Genomic DNA, 20,687 nt, shown 5'->3' on the forward strand with positions numbered 1-20,687 from the left:
CAAAATACAGACAAATAAATGAGTAATGGTCCATGTGAGTTCGTTTCTTTACTTGTGTCTCCAATGTACTAGAAATTTTCAAAATGCAATTGCATGTTCTTTAATAACAAAACAAAGAAGGGGAAGAGAAAAGCTTCAGATGAAGGAGAGAAACTAGCAATAATGATTTTAGGAAGTTCTTTTCTTCTTCAAGTCAGCAATGGACTCAAGATTTGCATACATCAAATGCGTATATTAATATGGTAGATTTTAATATAAAGTTTCATAAATGTGTATTTCAGAGAGAGAGATAAGCCTCAGATGACTGAAAAAAAAAAAAAAAAAAGTTTTCCATGGCAAATTTTGGGCACTAGGTGGCTAACACATTTGCTGCACAATAGCTCACTAGTCAAAGGTTGTACCCGAGCACACAAGAAATAGACAAGAGAGCCACCCAACTAAGGGGTTGTTTGGGAAGTTTATCTCATCTCAAAACTTTTCATAATTTCCTTTCCAAACATCACTCAAACACAAAACACTTTTCAATTTTAAATCTTCAACCTTTTCATCTAATTATTACCTAATTATTACAGCTTTCTCAAACTTCCAAACAAAACACAAAAAAATACAACTTTTTCAAATTTCAAAACAAAAATAAATTTAAAAAATTATGTTCAAATAATTTTTTAACTTTATAATATTTTTATTCAACTTTTTTTCTCTCATTTTTCAAAACCCAATAAAAATCTTAACTTAAACCATTTCACTACTAATCACGTACCATTTCACTAGTATTCACAAAATTCTCATCTCATTACCTAAACATGCCCTAAACGGAAAAGAAAAAAGCCACCAAGTCCTACGCCACAAAAACAAGCTACCCCTCCAAAGATTATACAACACTAAAACCCTATACACTACATATTCAACTTCCCACAAAGCTAGAAAAAGCATGAAGAAACTCCCACCCCCCACCCCCCCCTAAAAAAAAAAAAAAGTAAAACCAAAATTACGAACTTCATGCCTTATCAAATGCAAGATTATCAGGTGATTGGAAAGGCCCTTTGAAGAAGCTGAGATTTATTAGGTGAGTGGTGGAATGGATAAAGATATAGCTCCGGGACTAGATAGTTTTTCTATGGGATTTTTCCAAGCTTGTTGGGATATTGCGAAAGATGATGTGATGCATGTTTTTCTCGAGTTTCTATTCATTTAAGAAGTTTGAGAAATACCTCAATGTGACTTTCATCACTCTCATCTCGAAGAAACATGGGGCTATGGAAGTTAAGGATTTTCGTCCTATAAGTCTTGTGAGTGGGGTTTACAAGATTATTTCAAAGGTTCTAGCAAATCTTTTGAGCACGGTTATGGAACAACTTATTTCTAAGCCTCAAAACGCCTTTGTTCAGGGAGACAAATTCTTGATTCGGTTCTCATTGCCAATGAGTGCTTAGATAGTAGATTGAGGGATGGAGTTCCAAGCATTCTGTGCAGTTTTGACATGGAAAAGGTGTATGATCACGTGAATTGGGAATTCCTCTTTTATATGCTTGGGAGGTGTGGCTTTGGTGAAAGGTGGATTTTGTGGATTCGGCATTGTGTCTCCACCACTCGTTTTTCAGTACTAGTTAATGGCACCCCTGCTGGATTTTTATATAGTTCTCGTGGCCTAAGGCAAGGGGATCCATTGTCTCCCTTTCTCTTTGTTATTGTCATGGAGGCACTTATTTGGATGGTGGCGGCCACCGTTGAGGGAGGTCTTTTATCCGGATTCTCGGTGGGAAATGGTATTAATGGTTTTATCATAACTTCCCATCTCCTTTTTGCATATGATACTCTTCTTTTTTATGAGGTGGATTGAGGCCAGATTCAAGCTTTAAGGGCACTTTTGTTATGCTTTGAAGCTGTGTCGGGTCTCATGGTGAACTTTGGTAAGTTTGAGATGGTTCTGGTGGGTGTGGTGCATAGTATTAATAGCTTGGCGAGTTTTTTGGGCTGTAAAGTGGCTTCTTTGCATATGAAATATTTGGGTCTTCCACAATTTTTTGGGGCTGTGGAAGCATATAAGAAGAGGCTGGGATACATATGCAAGAAATATCCGCTTTACTGTGGGTAATTGATCCAAGGTCAAGTTTTGGCATGATGTATGGGGTGGCATAGGACACTCAAGGAAACTTATCCACAAGTTCATGGTCTAGCAAGGATGAAAGAAGCCTCAATTGCAGAACTACTAATCATCTCCAATGGTATTCCCCGATGGAATGTTACATTTCTCTTTGACATTGTGTATTCCACCCTTCTGTCGAGGGGAGTGGAAGACAAGATTTTTTGGCACCCTTCTAAGAAAGGGATATTCACAATCCACTCTTTCTACCAAGCCATGACCACGTGCAATACAAATCCACTTCCATGGAAGAGCATTTGGAAGACAAAGACAGCTCTAAAGGCATCATTTTTTGTATTGTCGACTTTTTTGGGAAGATCCTTAATCTAGATAACTTGAGGAAACGTCGAATTATAGTCATAGATTGGTGTTATATGTGCAAGAAGAGTGAAGAGTCCGTTGAAAATCTGCTACTTCATTGTGAGATTTCCATGACTTTGTGAAATGAAGTCTTTACTCGGTTGGGACTAGCTTGGGTGATGCCGAGAAGGGTAAGTGACCTCCTTGCTTCTTGGAGAGGCATTCATGGCAACTCTCAAATTGCATCCATATGGAAGTTGGTCCCAGTATGCCTATGATGGTGCATTTGGAGGGAGAGGAATGCAAGAAGCTTTGAAGATCAAGAGCGGACAATGGATAAGCTTAGAAACTTATTTTTTAATACTTTACTCCATTGGCCGATTGTAATTGATTTTCATGGCATAACTTTTCATTACTTATAAAAAAAAAATGGCATGACTTTTCATGAATTTCTTGTATCACTAAACTAGAACGCTTAGGCGTTGCTCTTGTATATGTCCCGTATACTTGGGCTCTTGTGTACTCTTTTGATCAATGAAACTTTGTTTACTGATCAAAAAAAATATTTGGGTCTTCCGTTGGGGGCTACTTTTAAGGCTAAAGCAATTTGGGATGGGGTTGTTGAGAAAGTTGAGAAAACGTTGGCTAGGTGGAAACATATGTATTTATCGAAAGGTGGTAGACTCACTTTAATTAAGAGTACTCTATCCAACCTCCCACTTATTTTTATTCTTATTCCCTTTGCCTGCAAGGGTGGCTAGTAGGATTAAGAACTTATTTCGGGTTTTCTTGTGGGATGGAATGGGGAGGAAACTAAATTCCATCTTGTTAATTGGAATAAAGTTCGTTCTCCAATTTCCAACGGAGGCTTGGGGGTTCGTAACTTGAGGACATTCAATAAAGCCCTATTAGGAAAATGGTTATGGAGGTACCAATTGGAGGGAGATTCACTTTGGAAGGAGGTTATTGATCATAAATATGGAAGTGCTTGGAGTTCTAATGAAGGGGTGTATGGTGTGGGCTAATGGAAATTTATTAGGAGGGGTTGGAAGAGTTTTGCCCCTCATATTTGTTTTGTAGCTTGCAAGGGCTCTAAAATCAGATTTTGGCATGACATTTGGTGTGGAGATCTCACTATCTATAGGGCTTTCCCAACTCTCTATCACATTGTTGTTGATCAGGATGCTTCTGTGTCGGAGCTGTTGGCATTTTCCCATGGTTCTCACTAATGGGATGCTCAATTTAATAGAGACGTGCACGATTGGGAATGAATATTGTTTCTGAATTTTTCAGTCTTAGATATTCTACGGGAGGCCTATCGGTACATGGGGGATAGGATGCACTAGAGGCCTAATGGGAGCAAACAGTTTACAGTGAGGTCTTATTACAAGTTTGGAGGTCTCGTATTGTAACATACGGGTCCTAAACTAAGATTTAGAACTTAAAATTTTTATTATTTTTACTATTACTATTATTACTATTATTATTATTACTATTATTATTATTATTAGTAATGTTTTTATTAATATTGGATCTGTTTTGAGATAATGTCTGTGTTTTGTGGGATTCTTCCACCCTACACGCCCGTATGCCTCAGTGTTTATCTCCTAGTTTGAATAGTTGAGACCAACTTAGGTCAAAAATCATTCCATAAATTCTCTTCTTCCTCACAATATTCCCATCACCAAACCCACAATATCTCACGGCCAGAACCCCCCAAAATAAAATTTTCTCCTACACTTCAAACCAGAGCCACACAGGAAAAAAAAAAAAAAACCAGGAAGCCACTTCCCAACAGCCACCACAGCCTTCCTCTCAGCAACCAAACAGCCACCTCGCCGAAACCCACCACAGAGCACGTCAACGGTAAGCCCTTTTCTTTCTCCCTGTCATTTTCCCTCTCCTTCTCTATCTGCAGTGCCTCATTGGCCATGTATTTGTGCTGCCATCGCCAGCCACCTTAAAGGATGTCGGACCACCTCTCAGACAACACAGAAACTGTCGGCTGATCATTTCCCGTCGAACCCACACCTTCCCGGTAAGTCCACGCCGGAATGTTCCTTCCCTCCTCATCGATTTCCGTTTGACAGTTTTTCTCTCTCTAAACTCTCTCTCCTCTCTCTGTCACACCACCATACTAAATCAAGCTGTGTATATTATATTTAAAGGACAAGATATGATATTATCGTTTTAATAACTATATGATATTAGTATTTATTGAATTCAATATATCAGTGTATATTTTATTAGATTAAAGTTCATGATATGTGTTCAAGTGGGTAGAATGCTACGACACGTCTTCTCGATAGTTAATAACCTCTAGTACCTCGTATAGGTAACAAGTTACAAAGCAGGAACCAAGAAGCAGTGCTAAGAGGTAAGTAGCATGATCATAATTATATGTGTGTTGTAATTATTCTGATTGTACATGAAAAATGTGATGTTTGTCTACGCTACGCTACGAGCCAAATCAAGGTTAGGCCTCTTTCATGAATCCTGATGAATTTTGATTATATACTTATGATGTTATGCAAAGGGATGAGATGTTATGAAAATCACATGTATCCCATGTAATGTTCAGGTAATAGCTAGATCAAGTATGCCATGTAATATTCAAGTAATGTTTAGATCACGTTATGCCATGCTATATTATGCTATGTGGTGTAAAACTCATATTAATATGCCATGTATAATGATTATGCCATGCACAAGAGTATGTCATGTCATGTACTTTCATGAAGTCAAACATGTTCACATGTATTATGGAAAGTTAACAAGGAAACACATGTAAGCTAATATGATGTGAGGTGACACAAGACTCAAGCGTGTTTCACTTTAAGTTATAATATGCTAAGCGGCGCCACGGACTCAAGCGTGGTTTACCATATGTTACAAGGTGACACGGACTAAGCGTACTTCACCACAAGTTATGTTATGCGGTGCCACAGATTCAGGAGTGATTCACCATATGATACGTGATAACATGGAATCAAGCGTGTTTCACTACATGTTATGATACGTTATGTGGTGCCATGGACCCAAGCGTGGTTCACCAGATATTAAGTGATAACACGAACCCAAACGTGTTTCACTACAGGTTATGATATGTTATATACGGTCAACGACAATTGGACCGATGTACACATGTTTTGATGGCCACTAAATAAGTGTAAGACAAGATGAACAAGTCATGTATGATCGTTAAGAAATGCATGAAGTCAGTCACTCATGCATCATGTTACATGAAATTCCATGATTTTGTTAATTCCGCATATGTTATGATACACTAAAGTTTTATAAAATCAAGCCTAATGTTAATCTAAGTTAAGTTTACATTATGGTGTGCTATTACTGAGTCTTCGACTCATTTGTGTTATATTTTTATGCTTTAATGTCTCAGATGTTGAATGCGAGGACGCAGAGCTAGAGAGCCAGGAGTAGATTAGTTCAGAGACCTAGATTGGAATAAGTGTTACTTCCACAAGGATTTAGCCTATGTTTATGATGTTTGAATAAGTGATCACCACATAGAACTAGTTTATGTTTTTTTATTGTGTTTTCATATTTATGTTATCAAAGACTGTTTTGTTAAGTTAGTTTGATCATTTAATAAATGAGGTATTTTTCATGACTTCGAATCTCTTCATTGGGCATTATGTTATGAATATTCGTAATATTCCTAACCTACGGGAAGGGGTGTTACAAATGCCTTCCAAAGTAGCTTTATTCGTATGGACCGCCTCTCTCGTGAATATTTTGACCACGGACAATTTGAGGAAGTGGGTCTCATTGTTATGGATTGATGTTATCTGTGCAATAAGAATGGGGAATCAATCGATCATTTATTATTGCATTGTGAGGTGACAAGAGTGTTGTGGGATGAGATCTTTAAAAGAATTGGTGTGGCTTGGGTTATGCCTTTGAGGGTGGTGGATTTAATAGCCTGCTGGAAGGATATTCAAGGCTGTCCCCAAGTGGTTGCAGTTTGGAGGATGATTTATTTGTGCATTATGTGGTGTATTTGGATGTAAAGGAATGATCGGTGATTTGAAGATAGGCAGTGCACAATGGAGGAACTTCAGAACTTTTTCGTGCACCCTTATTACTCTGGTTTTCAGCCATTGTGCTTAATGGAACTAGTGTTCATAACTTTCTGTTTTTAATTTCTGGTTCCTAGAATGTATATAGGTGCTCTTTTGTATACTTCATGTGCACATGAGCTTTGCCTACCTCATTCGTATCAATAAAATTTTCATTGTACTTATCCAAAAAAAAAAAGTGCAAACCTTATAAGCTGCATACTGGCCTTGATACGGCCACAATCAGTCCCCCTTTAGCTCCACCACGACTCGTACTCCCACAATCATAGTTAATGGAGAAGTAAAATGTTCTTAGCTCTCTATTACCTTTATTTTCCAATTTAAAAGGAGAGGCAAGAAGACTCTCTATCCTTAAGGGTGTAACTTGCTTCAATGGCTTTAAACAAGGCTTCAAGTTACTCCTCCTAAACATCACACGCAAGTCCCACCACTTGATGGATATCCTTCATAGTCTTCAAGACCCAGGGTGAAGACAGCTGCTCAATGGGAGAGGATCCTCTTCAGAGAACACTGCCAAGTCAAAACCAGAGTAAGAAGCCAAAACTCCCCACCCCGCCCCCTTCAAAACCAAATCCATCCTTGTAATAACCAAGTTTGCTAAATCCCTAACTTTTCCCTTCACTCCGCAGGTAGATTAGCCACAATAGCCTTGTTGGCATTATCGAAGCAAATGAATGAACGAGCATTTGAAGAAGGCTAACAGAATCTGTTACTTCAAACTTGCTGAATTACAACCCATTGGAAAATCCTCCAGACTGAGGCTTTGATGGTTCCTCGACACGGTGACTAAACTCTCTAAATCATGGCCCATACCCAGTCCTAATTCGTTATCAGCTCTTTCTATGGTGGAGGAGAGGGTAGCCCATTGAAATAGTCTTGCAAGATCGAGGTTTCAACACTTGGGGCAGCCCACAATAACAGCGATAGGTAACGGAGTTTCATCACCTTCTGAACCACATCCTGTAAACCATTGTTATATGCAACTCGAGACATTGTCATAGTTGGCTGAAGAAGGGAAAGGATCCGGGTCTACAAATGTTCCCGCCTGAAATCATTGGGCCTTTGGGTTGCTTTTCTTTCAAGGTTTAGGCCACAACTAGTACCTGTCCCAATCGAGATGCGGCCCCAGCTCTTGATAAAGCCCATTTAAGACGTGGTTTTAAGCCAAGCACGCATATTTATCTTGGGATTTAGGCCGCATTTTGGGTCTTTATCTTGGGATTGATATTCCTCACATGAAGCCCCAAACATGCCTTTCCTTCTCTATCGCCACCCACTTTAAACAGGCTTAGGCCTCCTTTGTTTTTGCAAATGAGATGAGACGATTTGAGATAAAAGTTGAAAATTGAATAAATAATTGTAAGAATATATATTTTTTAATATTGTTTTTGTTTTGGGATTTAAAAAAGTTGAATTGTTTATTTTATTTTGTGTGAAAATTTGAGAAAATTGTAATGATTAGATGAGATGAGTTGAGAAAAGTTATGAAAACAAACGATGCCTTAAAATTAGGCCCACATAACCTAAACCAAGTGCACCTCATCTTTCAATCTCCCCAACTGAGAACTCATCCTTTTGAAAGTATCGTTGACAGCAAGCGCCTCTTCCTCTATAACACAAAGTGGTAGTGTTGGAATTAGGCCCATGAACATGGGTCACATTTAGACGGTTTGAGCATGTCTATGCCCAATGGGAACTACCAGAGGAAGAGTAGGGGTGTAACATACGGGTCCAAATTTAGGGCTTAAAACTAGTATTATATTTTTATTTATTTATTTTATTTTGATTATCATCTTAGGAAATATGCTAACAGATAAATTAAAATAATGATTCTTTCCCTATCAAAACCTTCGTATAGTTTATCCATTAGGTTCCCATATTAGATTAGGTTCCTAGTTTGAGACTAACACCAACTCAAACTCTTTAAAATCCACTCAGAATATGTATCCTCGTGGGAATAGGTTCCGAAAGTCTAGGCAACTTCAAATTATAGCCAATCTCCTAAAGATTCACGTTGTTCCCCTCCCATCGCCTATAAGAAACCCATAAAGCCTCTGAATTATACACACAAAAATCCCTAGAGAAAAACTCTTTCACGCAGAGAAAGAAACCTACTCCCACAAGCACCACTGCAGCCTCCCTCCCGACAACCAACAGCCACCACAGAAAACGCCGGCCAACATAGTCTCGTTGCACCCACTGCCTCAGGTAAGCCCCTGCTGTTGCACGCAACCTTCCTCCCTCTCGGTTATTTGAGTTTTTGATTCCATCTCTCTAAAACTCTCTCCCTTTCTTCCCCTCTCAATGTCACACCACCACAGGGACCTCCCAGTTGCACCGCCATCGCACTCAGCCCCTCTCTCGGTAAGTCATCGCGTGACTCCCTCCCACATCCATGAGCTCTCTGTGTTAGCTATGTGCTTTACAGAGAGAAGCTTCTTTTTAATCTGGAATGGGCCAGTGGGCCTTAAGCCCAGTCGGTCGAATGCCTCCTTATTTTCTGAGTGGGCTGAATCAATGTGGGCCTGATGTTTATTCTGGGCTCATATTTCATAGAAAAACCCAATTACATTAATAAATTATTTAGTCACGATTAACTATATATTACAAGCATTTATTATTTTTGCAAGGAAACAAGATAACTACTATGTAAAAATTCTAATTTTGTTTTAATCACGTAAACAACCACGACACGTTTATCTAGAAAATTAGTAACATCGAATACCTCGTATAGGTAACGCACTACAAGTTGGAAATCAAGAAGAAGCGCTAAGAGGTAAATAGTATGATCATATAATTCATGGGTACTATGAATATTATTGTTATGTATAAAAATATGATATGCTTATGATGGTTATCTACGCTACGCTAAGAGACAAGTCCAGGTTAGATTCCCTTTTACGAGCTGTGATGAACTATGAGATTATGCTTGAATGAATGAATTTGTTGTTTGATTGATTGAATGTTACTAAAATCATATGAAAGCCATGAGATGTTCACGTAGTAATCCAAGTCAAGTATGCCATGTAATAGAATAGCCAGATTATGCAAGCCATGTTCATGTAACACTTAGATTATGTATGCCATGTTCATGTAGTACTTAGATCATGTATGCCATGGAATGTCATAAAATGTTCACATCATGTTATGCTATGTCATGTTATGCTATACCATGTACAAGAATATGACATGTTATGCTATGTCATGTTATGCTATACCATGTACAGGAATATGCCATGTTAGGCTATGCCATGTACAAGAATATGCCATGTTACGTCATGTCATATTATGCTATGCCATGTACAAGAATGTGCCATGTTATGCTATGCCATGTACAAGAAGTGTCATGTTAGAAATGTTCATAAAGCCTAATAGATTCTCATGCATTAAGAAAGATAAGAAATTTTACGGTGCCACGGACTCAAGCGTGGTTAACCACAAGTTAAGTGCAACACGAACCAAGCGTGTTTCACTCCATGTTATGCAAGTTAAGTGAAACACGGACTCAAGCGTGTTTCACTCCATGTTATGCCAGTTAAAAGAAACACAGACTCAAGCGTGTTTCACTCCATGTAACGCAAGTTAGGTGAAATACGGACTCAAGCGTGTTTCACTCCATGTTAAAACAAGATAAAAAAGTTATCATGCATTCACGTTACATGTTTGCCATGATTATGTATGCTTCCGCTCATATTAATGATGAACATATATATGCTATGTGAATCTGTGACGATATATGTATGAATGTAAAGTTTTCAGAAAGTTATGTTACGTGTATGATTGTGAATCTGTGATGCTGTATGTATATTGTGAAGAGTCTTCAGAAATTAAGTCTATGCTAGGCCAAATTATATTTTACGGTATAATGTGCTACTTACTGAGTATTCGACTCATTTTTGTTTGTCTTCTTGTTTTCTTCTATGTTTAATTCTCACAGATGGTGATTATGATGACGCAGAGCTGGATGGCCAGGAGTAGATTTAGTACAAAGAATTAGGAACGAATAAGTGATATTCACACAAGAATTAAATCTCTTTTATGTCATTCATAGGATTAGTTTATGTTCTTTTACTTTACGTTCAGTTTTCGAGACAATTATGTTCAATTCAGTTTTAACATTTTAATACTTTTCAATAAATGAGGTATTTCAGGATATGAATCTCTTTACTGGGCATTATGTTATGAATGTCAGTAATATCTCTATCCTACGGGAAGGGGGTGTACAAGGGGCCTTGCACTTTGGCGAGGGCTTACGAAAATGCAACTTCGTCTCCTTAAATAACACCTCTGTGAAAGACCTGCTACCAGCAAAGTTGTCTTCCCCTTCCTATCATCAGTAAGGAGGACCCATCCCTTACCTTTGTGAGCTAGCGAGGATGACGAGAAAACGAAGCTCCGTAGGTTTTTCCTCAGGGAAAGGGTGGACAAGATAGTAAAGAGATGCACAGCCGGAAGAAGGGACGCCCTTCTCGACCATGGCAATAGACAAGTCTGACCCAATCAGGAATTCACAGGCAAGAATCAACCCAATATTCTAGCTCCAACGATTACCACAACAAAAGTACAAGAAGTGGAAATTGAAGCGGGGCCAATTTGATTTCATTGGGTCATAATTGAAAAATGCTTCTAGGCAGGTAAGATGGAACAAAACAAGGTTCCACCTGATTTGAAGGTGAAGCTACCAAACCGTCTCCTTGAAATTCTTTTTTAATAAAAAAATTTCTGCCCTAATGTTTTGACAGAAAATTATAGAATTACTAGGCAAATTGTTTGGGTTACATTATATGACAATTAGGAACATGCAATTGAAAATATCTCTAACAAATTTACATAAATGATATCAGGAAAAGATTTCCCATCAATGGTATTCACAGACCTCCCTTTGTAAAGCCTCATCAAGTTCCTGCTTATCATCAGGAGTAATGTCTTTGGCATACAACTGAGTCAAACAATCCCTTATCCTGAAAATATTAACAAAAAACACTAACAAGAATCTTGAAAAAAAAGATCCCATCAAACTCTAGTTTGTGTACCATTAGAATGCAGAAGTAAGTAGCATACAAAAATATAATGGTTTGCTGGAGACAGATTATACATATCCTCAGCAAGTTCATTACCATGTAGACTTCTGCAATTGCTCTGCTAGCATAAGAGAACTAAACTATCAAAGTGATAAACGAACCTTGCATGCTTTTGCAGCAAAGATCTTCGAACAGACTGAGTGGGATGTGCAGTTAGAACCAAATCTACCGTCTGGTTCTTCAAAGCATCAAAAACTTCTTCAGGGGACTTCTTCAGTTGCCCCACAAGCCTCTTGAAAGTCTCCTCAATGTCTGATTCAGTAGTGGCAGAGTTCTCATCAGCAAAATCTCCCTTCTTTAACTTGATCCTCCTCCGGTAAGCAATTTGAACTTCTTCTGCCAAGTTGGCCAAATTAAGCATGTGAGAAAATGATTTAGCAACAACAATTGAGTCCCCAGGATCCAAACTCGTTAGAACATTCCCAAGCTCCTCCAACTTTTGTGGACTATGCTTCCCTTCGTACTCAGCTGAAAGCTCATAACAATCTTGAACCTAATTCATAACAGATATAGTTAATCAGTTGCTCCATTTTTATCAGAAAATCTCATACGATTACCACACAAATTTGTAATCCCTTCATTAAGTCTGTCCATCTAGAACATTTTAGAAGAAACTTCATACGTGAAACCTAACTCCAACCTGGAAGACTGGTCACACCTATGACTTCATTAAATAGCACTATGGGAAACTTTCTCAATTTTGTGTGTTTTCTTTTAATATTCATAAAATTATTTCATGGATTTGAAGAAGTGTAATATTAAGGAGAAACAACACCTAATCTATGTTCTATTAGAAATGATAAAAAAAATCCAAGAAAAGCTAGGAATTCTTGCAGGATTTAAATATTTCTCTTGACTAATAAAATCTTATCATTAAAAACAGAAAAAAGAAATCTACAGGGACTAGAACCCTATTCTCGGCAACCTTGAATATGGGGACGCACCTTCAATGTGCTTCGAAATCTTTTTGGGCACACTTTATTGCTTTGGTTTTCTGCTATTGTACTCAATGGAACTAGTGCTCATGATTTTCTTTTTTATTTTTCAGGTTCTTAGAATGTAACTAGGCATTTTCTTTTGTATACTCCCTATATATTGTGGCAATGCCTATTACATTCCTATTAATAAAATTGTTTTTACCCGTAAAAAGAAGCATCTACATCACATATGACAACATATGGCACCATGGAACATAAATGACCTTCAATATGAACCAAATACTTAAGAATATTTGTTACAGCATTTTTTGGGTTGTGAAATGATATTTTACAATTAAAAAAAATTACAAAAATGCATTTTTCTATGCTATAAGCTCGCAAAAAAAGCCCCAAAAGCATGCTTAAAGCAAGCTTTTGGTAAGCGAAGCTCTTTGGCATTGGCACTTGCACTTAAGCGTGTTTTTAATTACATAGCTCATTGCTGACTGCCCATGGGGTGGCTGACAACGGGCATCTGAGCCACCCACAGTGTGGCAACAGGGCCACCCGATTCTTTCTTCTTTTTCCTTTTTCTTTTTCTTTTATAGCTTTTAATTTAAATAATAAAAATTTTCAAAATATTTCTCCGAAAATTTCACTATCCTGACATAACTTCAATGTGGCCCACAACTTTCACAAAAATCATCTAAACTTCTTCTCAAACTTTCATCCTAATACTTCTCAACTTTTTCTTGACATCTAGAACGTTTGGGTGCAAAATGTCATTTCCCAAACTTTTTCTCATAAACAAGACCCTAACCCAATTATCTCAACTCATCCATAATTACCCCTTGTTGCCACCCATTCCAGCTCTCCAAACTCAAATATTATCATAGAAGTCATAGACCTTCTATTTTCTCAACATAAACCCTAGCTGTTGGTCTCTCTTTGGTGGTTTAGGTGAGTTTTCTTCAAGTTTTTTTAAGTTTTCTCCTCAAAGATTCAACTGTAATTCTTAAACAACCTTTCTAATGAATTATTTTATCCTTGAATGGTTTTATTATTAAATCAAGGGCAAGAATCAATCATTCAGACAAATCAGTATAATTTCATCAAGATTCTCTACCTGCCATTGATGGCGTTTTCAATAGGTTTTGGTAAAAAATCCTATAAGGTAAGCGCCTTGTTATACTCTAATATTGATATTTGGTTGAATCATTTTCAAGGGTTCAGCATAGCAGAAAGACGATAAATGATGCTCCAAGAGTGCTGTTTGGAATTCGTAGGAAACAAAGTTTTTACAATTTGTCTGCATATTCCCAACAGCACTAGATTAGGGTTTTCATTAACATGTTTATGACCTGCATGATTTCACAATGAATGAATGAATGTTAAGGCAGCAGCACAAACCTTGCGTAAGCATCTTATTTGTTTCATGCTACCTAGAAGACTTGGGATGAATTTATAGGTCTCGCAGAATTTTCTACAACACTGCAGTCCCATACCAAGGTGGTCGTTTGAGTTTTCTTAAGAGTAAAATTTGAGACTAAGGCTACGTTTGGGTAGTAAGGTGATCTCAGATGATCTGTGAATAGTAGTGCAAAAGTGGTGAAAAAGTAATGATAAAATATGAATAGTAGTGAATAGTAATAAAAAGTAGGTGAAAAGTAATGATAAATTATTGAATAGTAGTGGACTACCCAAACACAGCCTAAGCATACAATGACTTGTCTTTTAAATGGTTCAAACCTAGTATCTTTAGGATACTTGTAGAAATTACGGCAACTAATCTTCTATGACACCAATGCAGGTTTTTCAATCAATTCACCTATGCTATAGAAACTAGTTGCAGACCCATGCAAATGAGCGTGAATAATGAAATTTGTTTAGTGAAAATAGTATGTGTTAAAAAAATGAAGAGAGAGAGAGAGGATGTCAACGCGGCCCCATAGCAAAGATGATGATAGTAATAAAAAGGAAGTGACTGGTACAAAGAAATTGATTCTAGACCTTGAAGTTTCCAAACCTTGTTAGTTGGAGTTCAAGATTGATGTGGTCAAAAATATCAATACAAACCAATATTCAATATATGCTTGGTAATTAAATGTAAAGAAAGCTACTGGATGCAGAGAACTATATTTTTTTTAATAAGTAAGATAGCAATATATTAATAGTAGCAAATAGGCATAGCCCATGTACACAGGAGGTATACAAACAGCATACACCTATTTACATAAAAGATGCAGAGAACTGTATTGCATGAAGAAAGTTCTAATTAGGTAGAAAAATGATTTGTGCTTAAATGAAATAAATAACCAGCCAATTTATGTTCCTCAAATACACTGAAGACTACTTTTTCCTATGCTTTTATGACTACTGCTTAGACAAATAAGTAGGTAAACCTTTGAACTTCCAAAACTAATGAGTTGGGAGAAAATGGCGTGGTTTCTACTTTTTTTTTTTTTTTGGTTCCTTTCTTCTCTTTTGATCGGAAAATGGAATAGTTGGTTAAATAGAAAATCCAAAGGAGGTTCATGGCCAAGGGTAAAGCTAATGTAGCGGCTTGTCGAGCTTTTGACAAACTCCTTCTCATTTTATATATTTTAACTATGATCATGGTGACAGTATTATGACATTGCATGGAGGCAGAGTTTAAAGCTTAAAGCCACTAGCGGCTACTGCAACAAGCCAAGAAAAAGAGACCTCAAAATCAAATGAATGGAGGACAGAATTTCTATTTAAATCTACCGTATGCAACCTAGTTTATAAGGCTATCAATAGACAGAGTTTCAGCAAGCTTCAAAACTGAAACTAGTGACTTAAAAACCATATTTTAGAGGCCTAATGACTTTATGAAGGCTACTTTTGAATAAGGTTAGATATGAGCACAAAGCATATCATAAAACAGATATACATTACATTATATATGTGACATAAGCTAGACTGCATGCATACTGTGATTATTCAATGCTGAAGCTAATCTTAAAAAGCATATAACAAATACCTTTTTAAGTGTCGGATATGCTAATGAGAGGTAATTATTTATAAATATGGTTGGTAAATTTGTAAAGTCAAGTTGATATACATTACATTATATATGTGAGATAAGCTAGACTGCATGCATACTGTGATTATTCAATGCTGAAGCTAATCTTAAAGCATAAAACAAATACCTTTAAGTGTTGGATATGTTAATAAGGGGTGATTATTTAAAAATATGGTTGGTAAATTTGTAAAGTCAAGTTTGTTATATTCTTGAAGCGAAGGAGTAAGGTAAGATGATATAATGATACACCCTTATTAATACAACTTTTTGATAATATGACTTCTCTCAAGAACTTTTCAAGTTATGTATGTGTTATAAATTATTGACCCTCTCTTCAGAATCTTCTTTTTAATGTAACTTATATCATATACTACGTTAGAAAGTTTACTCAAAAGTTTTTAGGATCTCACTATGTCGATGCAATGAATATACCATGTTATGATAAGTTATAAGAAACAATAGAATAGGAGAAACTGAAAAGAAAGAAACATGAAGTACGAATACATTAAATGATTTTAAATTTGTTTGACTGCATGAAATGATGTGAGCCGATACCAAAGCTAAAAGGTAGGGCCAGTTATCCTGTATGGCCTGCGAGGATCCATTTAAGTGCACCAACATTTTTTGAGTAATGTCTGTATCTTAGACTCGGCTCCACTCAGCCATGCAAGATCCTTGTCATTGTCAACACACACAAATGCGTGTAGGCCACTGAAGAGATCAAATGAAAAAACAATTTTTATATGTATGTAATGTTTTAACAGGATTGTGTTTCTCAAGATAAAAGATATTTATAAGTTTTACCATATGATATAGTCTTTAGGTTATAGTTACCCAAGATACTGAAGACAGCACTATAGGGCAAAGAATCTAGAGTATGAGTCTTTACCTAGAAAATACTTTTAAATAAGTACTTGTAGCACAATGGAAACCTTATGATCAGTATGCTATTTTCAGAATGATGACCAAGTTAGTATGATATTTCTCGGATTAAAAATTAAGTCGAATGTTAATGTTTCTATTTATGAGTGTTACATGGTTTGTTGATTGAGATTATTAATAAAGGTTGCTAGGTGTTTGGTTTACATATTTTTTAATCTTTGCACCAAGGTATGAACAATATTTAGCATCCAATGTCTGATGGGAAGAGGTATTGCAACTGGAAATATCACAGCCTGAATACACTAAAATTTGGGTGCGCCAAAACAAAATTTGCCCCATCTATGCAAAAAATCTTATTTGTACCAATACATTAAAAAACTTTATTCTATAAATTTCCATTTCTTCTCTATCTTACCCCAGAGACCAAATATGGTATCAAAGACAGTACATTCAAATGGAAAAAAAGTTAATAGTTACAACTAAGAATTGTAAACATAGTTTATCAGAATGAAGGAAAGAAAAGAAAATACTTCTGGACAACTTTTTTTAATAGGCAATAAAATTTCATTAGAAGGCGCAAAGGCACTACTTAAGAACACATGAAGTATACAAGAGACCTGTCAAGTAGGAGGAATGATACAGGAAAATCATGAAAATTGAGCCCATTAAAGTCTATATAAATTCTCCAATGGAAGAGATTACTGAAAAAGAACATTTTCAACTTCGTAAGCATTCGTTCACAGTCCTCAAAATTTCTATCATTCATCTTCGAAACTAATTTCATTTTTGGGTTGCACCTAACCCTCTCCATAAGCAAAAAAAATCTCCACTATTCTTCTAGGCATGACCAAAGCCAAACCAATCCAATTAAAAAAGTCACTCCACAAAGCACTAGTAATCTCGCAGTGTAGTCAAGGATAATCAACAGACTCCCAATTCCTTTACACATGCAAAACCAATAAATCACAATATGTATCTTCTCCTTACATTATCCATGGTAAGATTTTTTCTTTTGATTGGCACCTCTGGGAACAAAGTCTACACTAATCCCGGGGTGCACAAGCTCAAGGTAAGGAGTTTTCCTCATGTGCACCTCAGGTAATTCAAGGGAAATTCCCCTAGTTCGAGGGTCCCGATAAACTGTTTGCACTCAAGGATTCTAACCTTAGACTTGGAGGGAACATACCACCAACCCCAAGGCCCTTACCACTTGCACAAACCACTAGGGGTTCATGGTAGGAAATTTCTCTAGGGAGGCTGTCCACAAAGCAAAAAATGCAGCTCTGAATGAGCCAAATACTTTCTAAGTAAATAAGTTGTTAAAGGAATGGTGACATTACAGAAAAGAGTGAACACCGAATATCCCTCTCTTGGAAGGGGGCCAAAAATTATTCCCATCAAAACATAAACTCAAGAAAGTCCCACACCATATATCATACTTGGTGCATAAATTCGAAGTGGGTATCCTCGAAACCAACTACTAGTCAATCTAAGACCACAATAGTTTTAAGAAAGAACGAAACTTCACCAAAGTTTACATGGATATGTAATAAATGTCTACATTATGATAAAATATACATTACAGCCATTATCACGAAGAGAATAATATCAACGATTCAGTGGGAGTAAAAATGACTTTGTAAGCAGTCCAAAAGAAAATTAGAACTCGTTACCGTTTCTCTGAGATTCTCCCCATGCAAATCCTGAAGAATATCCAGGAACCTGTCCAACAGCAGAGCATCATACTCCACCAGCTTGTCATCCTCAGACACCTTCCCAGGTGCCAATAGCCTCAATTGAGCATCAATTGAAGCCAACTTCTCCAAGTTCCGAGCCGCCATCTCTCCCCACAACACCTCTGATGCTTTGTTTTCGTCCCGCTAACTTTTTTGTTTATCTAGCAGAGAAACTTCTCAATGAAATTTCTACAGTTGCTCGTTTAACTTTTATTGGAAGAAACAAACCGAATTCATCAAAACCTGGTTTAAACTAAACACTCGAAAAATAAATGTAAAAGAATGGGAGAAAAAATGAAACCCGTGAGGCCCGGATAAAGAAAATGGTATAGATACGTGGAAAATGGGTTCCCTATGATATCTGCACGAGAAAGTGCAAGTAAAAGATACTTTTTTTTCCTCAAATAGCGAGAGACACTGGTCGTGAAAGAAACAGATAGGGGCAGTGTGACGTTAAGCAAGAATCTTACGTATGGGTCTCCGCCATCAATGGAAAGAGAAAGGAACGGGAAAAGGAAGAGGAGGCATGGCAACCACGTAAGTTCACGTGAAAGTGTTACTGTATTTTTTACATATATAATATAAGAAAAATTCAAGTTATAAGCCTCGCGCACCTTATACATTTATTTAAAAATATATTATTTTACTTTTTTACTTAGGTAATAAAAATAATTTTAAAAATATTTATAAATAAAATAGGATAAAAATATAAAATGACATATTTTTAAATAGGTATATAAGGTGTAAGGTTTATGTGTAGCACTACTCATAATATAATCTTTAAAATTCATATCAATTAAAACTAGTTATTAAAATTGAGAATTATAAAAAAAAAATATTAATATGATAATAAATTAAGAAAAATTATATTCATCATCTTCACACTACACATAATTTTTTATTTTATTTTTTTCTTTTATCAAATGTGTAATGTATAGATAATGAATAGAAGAACTTAATTAATTTAAAAAGAGTAAAATAAAAATAAATGTAGCATATGATGTGTGAAAAAATAAAGAGCAAAGCTCATAAACTAATCATTAAGACCGAAAATTATCAAGGAAAAAATTATAACTGTTAACATAATAATCAACTAAACAATATGAAGTGTTTTAGAGTTTTATCAATTCTAAAAAATAATTATTAATCCAATAGTGGTAAAAGTAGCAAACTAATGATAGATAAGTAAATTGAAACGTGATTTTTGAACAAGCTATATCAAGAGGCATATATACAACTATTGTAAAATTTTTCTTATATAAAAATAAAAAATAAACTATTGTAAAATTTAGTATTTGTTAGGTGCAGGCATGCATGTGTTTTACACGTGATAAAACTACTAAGAAAAGAGTAATCTTACTCATCATCTTATTCATCATCCTCCTATCATCCTATGATGTGGCATTAGGTGATTGAAAATTATTTATTACATTTTACTTGTAAACCTATTATCTAATATCACATCATTGGATGATGGAAAGATGATGGTAGTTGGGATGATTAATAGATTTTTTCTTAAGAAAATAGTTAATTTGTTTTAAGGATATGAATTTTTTCCATAAAATTGATCTTCCCAACTTATATATATATATAAATATATATATATATATATATATATTTTTTTTTTTTTTGCTGGGCATTGTTCGTAAATATGAAAGACGATTTTTGAAAACTTTTGTTCATAAAATTGATCTTCCTAACTCATATATAGTTTTTCTTCACTGCAAGACTCATATCTAGGTCTGTATTTTTTTATATATATGAAGATGATCTTCAAAGTTGAATTTTTTGAACAAAACTAATGAGAATGTAAAATAGAAGGGACAAAGAATAGAACATTAGGTATAACTTCCTTTAGTATGCTAACTTTTATGATTGGACCACTTTTTTGTAGATGTTAAGAAAAATTATTAGATTGTCTTATTTCTAAATAATTCATATCATATGGTGTTATTCATAAAAAAAAAAAAAAAAAAAAAAAAATGGCACAAGAACTTAATCCTAAGCAAGTTATGGTACAATGACCAAATTTACCTAAAATCTGCCCAAAAGAAATCTCAGGGGTGAACATATAAATTTATTTAAGAGACAATGCAATTTAATTAAGGCAAAATAAACATTGAGGAAAAAGATTAAAAAAAAAAAACAAGGGGCTAATCATCTAAATGAAAACCTTGGTAATTTTTCCAATCAAACAAAAATTATTTTAAAACCTCAAGAACAAAGAGATAACTTTACCCATCAAACACAAACCCCAAGGACAAAGAGGTAATTTTACCCATCACAAACCTCAAGGACAGAAAGGTAATTTTTTCCATTAAATACAAAATATTGTGCATGTGTGTAACGCCCCCATACCCCGTTTGGGATTTGGTGATGACTGAAGCGTTAGGATATGCAACACTAGACTATATACCTCTCATTCATGACAATTAACATGCAAACCACCTAGCATAATACTAGCAGTATGCAATAATCGTAG

General features: G+C 35.8%; 1 protein-coding gene across 2 annotated transcripts in view; it reads right to left on the reverse strand.

Moving 5' to 3' along the window:
* LOC121249881 (phosphoenolpyruvate carboxylase 2) overlaps nt 1-18,763 on the reverse strand; it is a 29,697-nt gene extending 10,934 nt beyond the window's left edge. Inside the window, exons 1-3 of one of the 2 annotated variants that reach the window (XR_005937660.1) lie at nt 18,143-18,763; nt 11,726-12,117; nt 11,420-11,504 (exon numbers count right to left, since the gene is read on the reverse strand). Coding sequence is in view for 1 of the 2 variants with exons in the window: in XM_041148719.1 (XP_041004653.1) it covers nt 11,420-11,504; nt 11,726-12,117; nt 18,143-18,310 (645 nt within the window). In the remaining variant the exon portion in view is untranslated. The remainder of the gene's footprint in view (nt 1-11,419; nt 11,505-11,725; nt 12,118-18,142) is intronic. The other variant, XM_041148719.1, reaches the window with a different exon arrangement.
* Between the last annotated feature and the right edge of the window lie 1,924 nt (nt 18,764-20,687).

The sequence above is a fragment of the Juglans microcarpa x Juglans regia genome, chromosome 2D (genome assembly GCF_004785595.1).
Source record: "Juglans microcarpa x Juglans regia isolate MS1-56 chromosome 2D, Jm3101_v1.0, whole genome shotgun sequence".
Lineage (NCBI taxonomy): Eukaryota > Viridiplantae > Streptophyta > Magnoliopsida > Fagales > Juglandaceae > Juglans > Juglans microcarpa x Juglans regia.